The 13510-nt window shown below is 39.3% G+C and overlaps 1 protein-coding gene across 13 annotated transcripts in view; it reads right to left on the bottom strand.

Annotated features, from left to right (window-relative positions):
• ABCC9 (ATP binding cassette subfamily C member 9) overlaps positions 1 to 13510 on the bottom strand; it is a 331111-nt gene that overhangs the window by 16689 nt on the left and 300912 nt on the right. For 10 of the 13 annotated variants that reach the window (XM_079936823.1, XM_079936819.1, XM_079936829.1 and 7 more), the window contains 3 exons: positions 12029 to 12131; positions 1405 to 1506; positions 702 to 822 (listed from right to left, as the gene is read on the bottom strand). In XM_079936823.1, coding sequence (XP_079792949.1) covers positions 702 to 822; positions 1405 to 1506; positions 12029 to 12131 — 326 coding nt within the window. Of the gene's footprint in view, positions 1 to 265; positions 396 to 701; positions 823 to 1404; positions 1507 to 10121; positions 10395 to 12028; positions 12132 to 13510 lie in introns of those variants that run through there. The other 3 variants (XM_079936820.1, XR_013830487.1, XM_079936821.1) reach the window with 3 other exon arrangements.

Genomic DNA, 13510 nt, shown 5'->3' with positions numbered 1-13510 from the left:
GCCTGAGATGAATCTTAAAGGATAAGAGGTAGGGAAAGTTGTTTCAAGTTTATAGAGGGAGAAGAACAAAGATATAAAGAAAGCATAGCATGTTGGTATGGCCCGAGTAAAAGGTGTATAGGTGGGATGATGAGAAATGAGAGTAGGAAGGTGGGTAAGGGTTGACTAACAAAGGGTCTAGCAGACTGAGCTAAGTTACCTGGAGTTTGTCCTTGAAGACCTCGAGAGCTATTGAAGGATTTAGGCAAAAGAATGCATTTGAAGCATGAGATTTACATTTAAGGAAGATTAGTCTGTCCTCAGTATTGAATTTTCTGCCAGTTTTATTCTAGCAAGGCTAAGAATCTCAGTTAGAATTTAAAATCCAAGTTTCTTGCCATCTAAGTTAATACGGTCTGGAGAAAGAGAATAGAATAGTTCATAATTTAGGTTGGTAATTAATAAAGTCCATATATATCATTCTCTTTAAGTATTACTAAATAATATCAATTTGGACTCTCGTTGTATCCAAGACTTTTCAGGCCTAAATAATCACATCTTTTTCAGGTTCAGGTGTACCTTTATCAAGCAAAGTCAAGATGAGAGGGGATTCTCTGGCCATTGAAGTGGAAAACAAAAGCAAAAATGACAGTGTGCCTGACACACAACTAATCTTTTTTTAAAAATAACTAAGTGAAATAAAATGATATTCAGAACAATACCGATGGTGCCTTCATAGTTCTCAGACTCCATAGTTAAGAAACTGTTCACTTTCTTCACTGCCCCCATCTGGACCTCCACATCGGCCAAGTTCCTCACAACCCAATTCAAATAATTGGTTATCTGTGTCAGGTGACAAAAACAATGAACACATATAAAATGAAGTCATAATTTTTGTAAGCACTGGATATTAGGGGATAGGATGACTTGGACAGTTCATATAGGTACAATTCATAAATGCTGCAGGATATCAGAGACCAGAGAGGATGTCATGGGATAAAGTTGGCAAAGAAAGTGTCTGCTCTTCTTCAAGGGTCCTCAAATGTCACTGTTCTGTGAACTGTCCTGACTTCCCTGCACAGTGGATAGTTGTATCTCTGTTTCCATTTACCTCATTTATAGTCATATTCAAGTTAGTGTCCCTAAATGTGTGGTGAGCAACTCAGGACAAGAATTCCAAACAGCCTTGGGAGAACTCTGACCAGAGGGTTTGAGGACTTTCTAAAAATTGGCTCGCAATATCAGAAATGAATCCATGCCATCCTAAAATGCTGGGTTTGGGCCCAAATCTACTATTATTTGCAGGCTGTCATCTTGTTATGAACTTCTAACTCCTCTTTAACATCCACGAATAAGAGTTGATAATAACCACATACAGAAAGTACCTCCAGCACTGCGCAAAAAGAGACTTTCATCCATACGTACCGTAAGTGCATACAGAAGACCTAAGCCCACCAATCCAGAATTGGAAGACCCACTAATGGATGCAATTGATGCAGTGAGAACAATGCAAGCTCCCAGATAATCCTAAAAAGGAGTGAGAAAAAAATATTAAAAGATTCTCCCCAAGTTCTTAAACCAAAGATCTCAATCAACCCAGGTGATCACTAAGAGAATAAACGCTACTCCTTGTGTATCCTGTTACGTTTCGGAAGAATGTTACAGAAGGTATAACAACTCACACTATTAGGACGGGAAGGGAAACGATGCAAGGCTCTGATTATATTCATGCAGATATGCTTTCAGAGACGTTAAACACCTGGTCAGAAATTAAGCTGCAATTTCTGGCACGACCAGGATCAGACACAGGGTTTTCTTTCTTTCTTTCTTTTTCTTATCTACTGCATTGTGTTGCCAGACAAGCAATTATTTTTGAACTTAACTTTCTACCTTAAATTTCATGTGTGCTTATACCAGGGTTGAGATTAGCTCTCTTGTATGCTAAGTCAAGGCCTTTGCAGAAGTTTGCCTCTAGTTAGCTTATTGGGATTTGTATCCGAACTACTGTCGACTATCTGGTCTCAGAGTCTGGGATATTAAATCTATAGATTTCATGGAAATAGGAACAAGTGTAATTTTTCTTCCTGAATTAGAAACATGGCATGTCTTAGAGTATCTGAATTGCCTATGACCCAATGATAAACTCTTCCGAGAAATTTAAAAAATTCATTAAGGCCAGCCTTAAACTCAAAGGAGAGCTAAGGGACATCTGTCCATTTTCTAACACACTCTTTCTTCCCCATTTCCCAGGCACTATTCTTAGGCACTATTCTTAGGCACTATTACGTCTTATCTTCTGAAAAAGAAATCTTTAAAACTTGTCATGCTGATGTGTCACACATGCCAGAAGCAGAGAGAAGTTCAGGCAGGAACACTTTCTAGAATTATCTCAAGTCTCATCTCACTGGTGATAACCATCTCTAGAAAGATAACCTCTGCTACCTCAAAAAAATAACTAGTAACTAGGTGATAAGACCATAATGACAGTAATAGAGTGTTTAACATGCTGAAGTCAGGAATGCAGTTTCTCAGGGCTTCTCAACCCTGAGAAGCCACTGGTCAGCCCTTCTCAACCACTGGCGCAGTGGTTGAGAATCCACCTGCCAAGGCAGGGGACATGGGTTTGAGCCCTGGTCCGGGAAGATCTCACATGCTGCTGAGCAACTAAGCCCATGCGCCACGGCTGCTGAGCCTGCGCTCTAAAGCCCATGAGCCACAACTACTGAGCCCGTGAGCCACAACTACTGAGCTCGTGTGCCACAGCTACTGAAGTCCGCGTGCCTAGAGCCCGTGCTCTGCAACGGGAGAAGCCACCGCATTGAGAAGCCCGCGCACCGCAACGAAGAGTAGACCCACTCGACGCAAGAGAGCCAGTGCGCAGCAACTAAGACCCAATGCAGCCAAAAATAAATAAATAAAACAAAACTATAAAACTTCATATATATATGCATATAAGAATGCAGTTTCTCAAATCAGCTAGCATGTGCACATCCTTGCCTCTTTTTAAATAGCACCAAAGATCAAATTGTTGGGGAGCAATCAATGATCCCAGCCTTGGAATCAGAGATCTGGGTTCAAATGATGCTTTTGTCAATTACCAGCTAGTAAGCTTAGATGAGTCATTTAAACCCCTTTGAGACTCAGTTTCTTCTTCGGAAAATAGAAATGATACCTAATTTACAGGGATTTTGAAAGGAATAGAAAAGATTAAATATCAGTTAGATTTACCCCCTTCCATGTAACAGGATGTCTTTTTCTCCCCCTGGATGATTTTCAAAGGTTTGAAGCAAGCTTAAAAGTTTGCGTGCATCATAAACATCAAAGGTTAAAACAGGCACTAAAATTTAATTCTGTAATGACTCCCATTATCTTTACAAAAAATAAAGAAAGAAATCATGAGAGTTAATCCCTGGAGGGAGTAAATTCCACAGAGGTAGGAAATACTCCTTTGATCGCTTCTTCCGAGGTATCCATTTGTTAACAACTTGTCACATCCCAATCAGACACTTCTTCCTTTTCCCCCTTTATTTGAAGCAACAACTACATGAATGCAGAATCTAACCAGCCTGGGCTGCTCTTTTATATTTTATGAATGCCAACGTGTTCCCAAAATACTTGCAAAATATTTACAGCAATATGAATTTTTCCTTCCCACTCTCTTGTGAAAGGTAATACTTTTAATGTTATGTTATAAATTTGTTATTTCCATATTATCTTTTCTAAAAAGACTCATAAAGCGCTTGTGTGATAAGTTTCAGAAAGTAAGTTAGCACCAGGAGATATTTCCAGCGAGATGCTCCCAGCTTGATATAAAGAAATATGCCAGTCGGCGTCTGAGAAATTTCTGTGGGCAACATACATTTTAAGGGTTTGAAGCAGGGTATGTTTTTACTAATTTCTATTCTCCGCTTCCTCTCAGCTGACCTCATTGGAAAGAGCCTCATTCATTCATCCATCAATCCATTCATTCATTCATATATTCTTTTAAAAGTATATATAACTTCCCTGTTTAGAACTATCAATGCCTTCCTATTGCACTTATAATAAATTCAGACTCTGATGAATTACAAAGCCTTATATGATGTAAAGTCTGGAGTCTAGACCCTGCCTCCTCTGACCTTATTTGAAATTCCCTTCCTGCTCCTTCACCCTGCTGCAACTATGTTGGTCTTCCTGTCCTTGGTGAGATAAGCTGGGACCCGGGACCTAGGACCTTTACTGCAGTGCTTGCACCTGAACCAATGAATCCCCCAAGCTAGAGAGTACAAAGAAACTACAAGGGACTAAAAATAACTGCACGCATGCGCAGCTTGGGTGATTATAATAAGATACAAAAAGGCCACAAACCAACTGCCATGTCTGAGGTGCCGGGAGCAAAAGCAGGATACTGCGCATGACCCCTGCGCACAGCACCACCAAGTGGGTGGGCAGACCACGTAAGCCACGCCTTCTCCCCAGCCCACTGATCCTCCCTCACCCTCATCCCATTTAAGGAATCGGCTTGTCACTTCCTCGGGAAGTGAGCAAGCGCACCTGTTACTTATTTTCACTCCCTTGTGCTGCAGCAGGAGTCCCAGTAAAACCTTGCCTAAATTTCTCCTCTGGCTTCTTATCAATTTCTTTTTTTTTTTTTTTTGTGGTACGCGGTCCTCTCACTGTTGTGGCCTCTCCCGTTGCGGAGCACAGGCTCCAGACGCGGAGGCTCAGCGGCCATGGCTCACGGGCCCAGCCTCTCCGCGGCATGTGGGATCTTCCCGGACCGGGGCACGAACCCGCGTCCCCTGCGTTGGCAGGCGGACTCTCAACCACTGCGCCACCAGGGAAGCCCTCAATTTCTATTAATTAAAGATTCCAAGGACCTGGGTCAGTAACATTGGAAACATACTTTGTTTCTGCCACTGACTCTGCCTGAAATGTTTCCCAGAGGTCTCAGACACCAGGCTACTGCTCGTCATTTAGGAGTCAATTCTTAAATACACCTCTTTGGAGAGACCTTCCCTTCCTGATCCCACCCCCAGCCCTGGAGCTGTTTTCTAGCGCATTGTCTTGCTTTGTTTTCCTCCTCACACTTCGTGCTATCTGAAATGATCTTATTTGCTTATTTGTTCTCATGTTCATAGTCCATTTACTCTCACTAGAATCTAAGTCCGTGAAAAAAGAGTCTGTCTAAATTTTCCAGCAACAGGAATACAGTAATGCTAAGTACACTGTAAAGGCCCAATGATTCCTTATGGAATTCATGACTGGATACATTGACCCCCTTCATAAAACATTCACTGAGTTCTTCTATGAGCCAAATATCTTTTAAATCCAGGCTTCTGACGTTTTTTTCTAAAGGACTCCTATGAGCCATTTAAGTCTCCACCAATCCCTTTTCCAGACTTAAGAGTTGAACATGTACAAATATTACAAGGATGCATATTTGACAAGGTGGGAAGCCCAGCACAAAGTTTTATGATTTTTTATCCCCTGCTTAGAACTGTGATATGACTATCTTAGAAAGCTGTGCTACGTGTGTTAGGAGTTCTTTGCCTTTCTAAAGTGAAAAGCACTCTTAAGTCAAGAACTTCATCATTCAGTTCCCAATAATTATTAATTGTTTTGCTATTTCCATTGTACAGGAAAAACTTATAAAATGCTGTGTTCTGTGTTACAAAGAGCAATCTGACTAGGGCTGGAATAGAAACGCTGCAACTGACATACCGAAACAAGAGATTAATCAGAGTCTCAATAAATGGAAATTAGACGTAGGCCTAATATAAATATTATAAAGGAAATGGAAAACATTACCCACTCAATCTCTCTTCCTCCCACCTCATTCCCTGTTCATTTATTATGGATCTTTATATTCTATATTGGGCCCTGGATTCCACCATTGTATAGAACTCAATGTTAGATTGAATCAGATAATACTTTAAACTATTTTCTATTGAATTGAAATGGTAATTCTGATAATAGGTGGGTTAGCCTCATCCTGGCAATGAAACCAGCAAAAGAAGTGAAAACAAATGAAGAGAGAAAAGGGAGGGAAGAGATCGATAAGTTAAAGCCAGTATATATTTTCCGTGTCTCTCTCATTGAGCTAATGTTTTCAAAACTACTTGTAAGGTTTTCAGTATGATCATTAGACATTATTTTAATTCTTAGTCCAGTAGATAAAATATGCCAACATTTATATGTAAAGATAATGTAAAGAGATGTTTTTGACACCTCAGCAAAAAGGCATAGCTTTTTTTTTTTTAATTCATAGGAGCTTTTATTCATAAGAGGTCAATAAGTATTTCACATACCCTCTACTCTCTCTTCTGGTTGTGTAACCTTAAATAGCCACTTGTGTAACATGTATTTAATGATACAAATCTCATAGGGCTTTAACAGCATAGGGCTAAGAGAAGGCTCTGTGGGAGGAAGAGCTTTGTGCAACATAAACGTGCCAGGCAGCCTCCCCAAACCCTATTCCTATCCCTGGAATGTACATGACCTAACGATTGTTACACCTTGTTCTGCTACATTTATATTATATTGACAGACTTTTGGGGCCACTTTTCCTCTCTGTAAATAAGATACAATATGAAAAAGCTAGAAGTTATAAAAGTCACCTGCTTTATTCCTCTCTCTTTTTTTTTTTAGTTAATAATAAAATAATAACTAACATTTATTGGCCATTTGTCACATGGCAGGCAGTGTGCCAACAGCTTTCCCTGCCTTGTCTCATTTTTTTGTCTTATTTTTTCTTTTGTTTTGTAACATCTTTATTGGAGTACAATTGCTTTACAATGGTGTGCGAGTTTCTGCTGTATAACAAAGTGAATCAGCTATACATATACATATATCTCCATATCTCTTCCCTCTTGCGTCTCCCTCCCACCCTCCCTATCCCACCCCCCTAGGTGGTCACAAAGCTCCAAGCTGATCTCCCTGTGCCATGCGGCTGCTTCCCACTGCTATCTATTTTACATTTGGTAGTGTATATATGTCCAAGGCATAACTTTTTGAAGCACCTTTAGAGCAAGTTTTTCAGGAGATGAACCCACTTCCCAATTCCACAGTCTAGTAAGTTCAAATAGATACAAGAGCTTAAAAGCCAAAATGTCTGCAGTTTAGCATCTAAAACAGTTATTTATCATAAAAATATTCTTCATCATTTTCTTTTTTTAAAAAGTGCTATTTGTGCCGTCTTCTAGTTATATCAAAAAGTGATACTTTTCAGCTCACTTCAGGATTACTACTCCTGCTCAATAACGTTTTTTTTTAAAGTAACTGGAGATTTTTTGGAAGCATTTGATCAGAATTTTACCTCAATCTGCATAAGACAGGAAGCTCCTTTGCGCATAACGTTTATCAAGAAATCTCATAGCAAAACCACTAAATTCCAATCACTTCCTTTCAAATACAACAAGAGTAACAGACATGAGAAATTGACAGAGCTTATGTTAGCTTCCAGTTTTCCACTTCCTTTACCATTAAACAACAAGTTTAATGAATTATAAAGTGACTCTACCTTTCCACACCTTCTTTCCTTTCCATCGCAAACATGTGAATAACAAAATGGCTTAAAGGCAGTAAGTTAAGAAAGGAGAAGCAGATAGTCTGAATAACTCACACACAGGAGAGGAAACACTTAGGGATTACTAGAAGCACAAATTCTTCTGCTAAGGCTTTCTACATCCTACCCAACCAATTCAATGAAAAACGCCTTCAGTCAAAACGATACAATGGAATGAGAGATTCTACTTAGGAAACAGAAGCTACTACATACGTGAATGACCACTCTCAGAGAGGGCCCAACAGCAGGACATTTTTATAAGTACAGTGATAAATTATAATTTCCATTGACTTTGTGAGTTCAACACTCCCCTCCAGAAGGGAAGCCTTTGATTCCTATGTCCAAAGAGAAGCCTCTTATCAGATTTCTAGTGATTCAATAATTTCTCTATCTATATGTGGGATTAGAGTAAAAACTGTTAATTTCCCATACGACACCCTTGTAAATAGTTATCAACAACACTACCTTTCTCCTTCACATAGCCCTCAGAAGTCCACGTCTATGGTTCCACTGAGTGCCTGGGTCTTCACATTACAAGATCAACGCACACCTGTCTATAATGGAGTTATGAACATACAAAAAAGCTCTGTGCTGTTTCACAAAATAGACTCTCATGCAAGCTCACCCTGAAGACTATTTTCACTTTAGCCTGTTGATTCTAAAGACTTTTTTTTGGCTTCTTGATGTGATTTTTCTTTTATCCTTTCACCATACACAGCAAGACAAAGCCTTGGAAAGACACCCTTTAGATAGAGTTACACAATTTTCGCAAATGGAAACACCGATGCCAAAGAACTGGAATTGTTTAGTTCAGAGGGATGAAGAGAAAACCCTGTGCTGAACAAAAGAACGTAAGCAGCATTCAAAGGTTAGGCTGTCGTGACACACACTGCACATGACTGTGGCCCACTTCACTTGGCGCCCAGAGGAGAAACACTGCCCTCCACTGCCAAAGTAACCTGGGTGGCCACAGTCTGGCTACTTCCTACCAGCCAAACTATTTTATTCTTTTAGATCCTTGTCCTTTTTAATTGGAGTGTGTTGTGAACTTTATTTTTTCCCCAATTCAGAATAACTATGAAAGGAACATGGTGGGCAGGGCTACATCTTCCATAGGGAACACTGTTCAGCCAGAGAAAGGGAATAACTTGTAATTGTCTTAACACTTACCTAACATGACCAGGAAAAGAAAGAAGAGCCGTATGTAAATATATACATATATATACGTATATATGTACATATATATATTTTAATAGATAATAAGAAAAAAATGGATGGGGCTCAGGGATTTTCCTGAACTTAAAAATGGTGCTTTAACTGTAGTTTCCCTTCCTTCTCCTGGAGACTGTCCACAGAATTCAGTGGCATTGTTCTGGAAAGCTAAAATTGAGAATGAAGAGAAAGGGAAGAGAAAAACAGCCACAGAAAACTATGATAAGTTTTCTCCTCTTTCTCTCCACTTGGGTCATGAGTCCATGAATTAGAGTTGGTGAAATCCCCAGATCTGTATCAGGAACTCTGCTGGCGTCTTCTGAGTTATGCCCAATGCTGCCCCCCTCCTGGTACGGTTTAACTGTGCTTCTGCTATGGGAGCTCCAAGAATAGTTGCTACAGCAGATATTTTTGTTAATTTGCTGAGTAAGATATCAGAGAATAGGGAATGGAGGGGGCTGTGTTGATACTGTAGATAAGGTCCATGCAGACAGAGTCATTGGGCCAAATAGAAATTTTCATTACTTATTTTTTGTAAATGACTTACGAGGCAGAGTATGTCCAGCTGTGGGGTTCGGAGAACATTTCACACCCCAGTCTCCAAGGTCCTGTTTCTCAATGTTCATATCTCTCTTATTTTTGACACAAGATCCATTTCTTTCAAACGGAAATTGTATCTCCAGTGATGCAGACACATCCACAGAAGCACAGTAGTAATGAGGTCATTTACATGTATATGATTGGGAGAAAGGTTATTTCCTTATTGGAGTTTACTCACTTTTAAAATTCTTTATTCATCATTTTTATCCATTTTATTTTACTTTATTCATTCAACACCCCTACTGTGGCATATGTTCTTGGATTATAGCATTTATATTCAAATAAATATTCTAATATTCTAAATATTCTGATTCTAATAAAAACTTTCGGTATACCCAGAGAACAGAAAGAGAATAAATCTGTTTTAAGCTGGATCTCTGGGATTGTCTAGAAGCATGTGTGTGTGTGTGTGTGTGTGTATGTGTGTGTGTGTGTGTGTGTATGTGTTGTGTGTATACCCACATAAACTCACCGATACATAAATTCAATAGATGAAAGAGACAAATCATCCACAAAGGACTTTGGACCTTGACTCCTATCAGCAGATACGCCTGGAATGTTGCAGTAAATCAGCAAGTTTCTTACCAAATTTTATATTTACTAATCAGAAATAGAAGCAAAGGATCCTTTAATGTTTTTGTGTTGGTTTTTAAGGGAGAGATCTGGTAAGGCTAGACAGTAAATCGTGGAAAGAGTATAATACACAGAAAACAAAGAAAAGACACAAAGACAAATGTGTTATAAGGTAACAGAATGAATGGCAGACCCCGCCCTTCCTTTTTCACATATCAGTATTTTTTTTAGACTTCTGCAGGTAGAACTAGAATTCTTTTATATTCAAGTAGGTCCAGCTGCCTTTAATGGGGGGGCGTGTTTAAGTAGCGGAGTGTGAGTCAAGCTAAACTAACCCGTTCTGAATCTGGCTGCTGTTCCTCTCTGAATTTTTCCTGACCTTCCCTTTCTTGGCAGTCTGAAGGCTCTAATATCTTGTCTTCTGGCTATGAGAGCAGAACATATGGTTTGCTTGAAGATTCTTGTTAAACATTTGTCCATTAACCTGACAGTAGGAAGTGTTAAAGAGTAGAAGCAGGAGTCAGGTCAGACACTCACCTCAAGTCCAAAGCAAACACACTTGCCCCTAAAAAACATACTTGATCTTCAACTTCAGGAAAATCAAATACAAAGGTAACTACTGATATTTTCTCCCTGTGATTTTAGGACATTCTTTGATGAAGCTATTTCATCATTAGTTCTGTTATCAGATATGATTTCTTTTCCTTGGAGAAAACAGATTTAAACAAACAAACAGAAGCTTAAAGCAAGGAATTAGGGTCTGGGTAAGATCTAGGAATAATATTTTGGTTCTAAGTCCTAAACACTTCAGCTGCCTTTATGCTAGTTACAGATTATTCAGGAGAATCTGCCCTGCCCCCTCCCAATCCCCACAGCAACCCATAAGAAATTTCCTACCTAAAATTTGTGAAATATAATTGTGTTATGTTGCTGGATAATTTCTACACAATAACTAATATAGTAGTAGAGAATCTCTGTAAACCATGAGAAATCATGGCAACTACAGCTCACAGGGGGATCCAAGATTCCCTACCAATCTGTATCCACCCGTCAACAACTCAGATTTTAATTTGGGCTCCTTCATTTCAACTTTATCAAATTCCCATTACCATCTGCCCTCTCTGGTCCATTGAGTTTTGAAAGAAAGCGTGCATATGGTAGTAGGGGTGATTAATCAGCAGAAGTGAGGTTCTTACAACCGCATGAGTAAACCTCCTTTTCCTTTTCACAAACTGATAGATAATTATTTTTTTTAAAAAGACGGCGGTCAACTCATCATTACTACCAAAGTGTCTTATTCATACTGCAGATTATGCAGACCAGTCTGCAAACAACATCCTCTTCCCTATGGGACTTGGGTCTCACCTGTCTCCTACTTCATTCATACCCCAACTGGTTGGCTTATTAACCACTTACCAGGGCAGGTACTGTTTCAATTCATTTTTTCATCCATCCATCCAACCATTCAAAAGACATTTGTTGAGTGCACTTGCCAATCAGTGAGCTAGGGGATTTATATTATTATTTTTAATCCTAACACCCCCATGAGGTAACATTCTTACGCCTATCTTACAAATGACAAACTGGGACTTGGATAAATTCATTAACTTGCTAGACTAAGTCTGTACGATGTCAAAGCTTGTGCCCATTCTTCTACTTTATAGAGGGCAGAAGAAGGCAACAGATGTTAATCACAATTTTTTACATTTTGGGCTAACATGATCTTCCACGGGCTTAAAAGAGAGAAAGTCGCCACCTCTTCCAGGTCGGTCCAGCTCAGTGGAGTAAATGAGTACATCTGTTCACTTGTCAGATGTGCTCTTTTGAAAAAAAAACTGAAGTTATACAAATATTTGCTATTCCATTAACTTATATAATCTAGCGACTAATGAACACAAAATGAATTTTTGCATTTGGGGCTATTTGTCTTGCCATTAGCTAAAAACATTATGACAAATTTCACCCGTAACATAAACAATCCTGAGCTATTTTAAAGTTCAGAAAATGCAAAGCGAGTGCTGAATCTCAGTGGAAGCCTAATTTTTACAACTGTCTTCCTCTTTGCATCAGGCCTCTTTTCTGTGTGGTTTCCATTTCAAAATCATGCAATGAACATACCGTTCTGACCTCTAGCCATCTGTTGGCAGCTGAGAGGAATAAGTAGGCAATGTTGTTCGTGTCTGTCAGTTCCAGCATTCGCTGCTTAAATCTGGTTTCATGCCTGCAGAAAACAAAAATATTATGATGTTAGCTACACAACAGGAGAAATAATAAAAAACAGTCACACTTCCTACTACACTATTTACTCAACACGGTGACAAACTGATGGGATGGAATGACTAGTAAATGGACTCCTACTTGCAAATAAAGGCCAGCTGCTACTGCTCTCCTGCACCCTCACTGAGAGATGGTGTGGTGTAGCGTTTCCTTCCTTTCTCAACCCCTGCTATGGAAAGGAATCTTTCCAATGACAAAGTCCTATTAAAGATTGTTTCATAAATTTCCACATAATGATGGCAGCCATGAAAACAAGGCATGGTCTATGTCGCAAGTGCCCTACAAAAACCAGAAGAAGTTGTACAGATATGCAACATACCCCACCTACTTTTTATTGCATGTGTTTTACTTTTCCACACGGCATGGTTGGAGTTGGGTGGAAGGTACTAGAAGAGACTCAGGGAAGACAGGAAAATATGCAATTGTAACAGGCAAATATATACTTTAAATTTTTTCTTTTTGCTCAGTGTTTCTGCGACTCAAAGAAGGAAAATGAAGTGGCAAGAAGTGGAGGATGGGGGTCCTTGCAAATGACAAATGTCCTTGTGAAGCAAGATATCATATAATCTCAAAGTTTCAAACTATTTGTAAGAATGGTCATTACATGAAAGAAACTCTTGGCGTGTGGTGCTTACAAGGGTCTATGACACATACAGTTTAGATACTGATTCTTGGCCAAATTAAGTTCATTCTAGGGAATTAACATAATCAGACCAAATTCTGTGTAACCTGTGTTATAAAGGAAACTTCTAATAAAAACCTCATCCATTCGAACGCGTGAGCTACTTCTCCAAGAAACTCATGTTACATGGTGATAAATCTTTTCTACGTCGCAAAAATAGCCTCTTTTTATTTTTCAATCATTTTCCCTCAGTAACAGAAACAATGGAAAGCTGGATCAGATAACCAAAATAACTAGTTTGAAGGCTGGAGGAAATGCCAAAGGTTTGTTCAATTTTCTGTGTTCATGGCTTATCTTACACAGACCTCCTTCTACGTATTATGTTTGCAAGAAGCAGCCAAATTTCATCTGACAGCCCGGTGGTAATTCCTATTTGATAAGAGACTGCTCCAAGTCCCCCCAGATCTTCAAATCAATTTTCACAAGTTTATAATAAGCAATCACTGTGTCAAAAATGAAGAAGTCCAGGGTGGGGTGTTCACTTGGCCCGTGAAGCCATCCATACAGGCCAATATAAAGCAGATACTTGATGCTTATCCAATCAATCTGATCATTCCAATATGCCAAACCAGAAAAATCAGATAATTGAGTCAGACAGCAACATCTGAGCTACACTAATCAAAGGATACAGCCATCAGAGC

The sequence above is a fragment of the Stenella coeruleoalba genome, assembly GCF_951394435.1.
Source record: "Stenella coeruleoalba genome assembly, chromosome: 11".
Lineage (NCBI taxonomy): Eukaryota > Metazoa > Chordata > Mammalia > Artiodactyla > Delphinidae > Stenella > Stenella coeruleoalba.
Note: the sequence above shows the minus strand (reverse complement) of the source record. Positions and strands in the feature narration are given on the sequence as shown.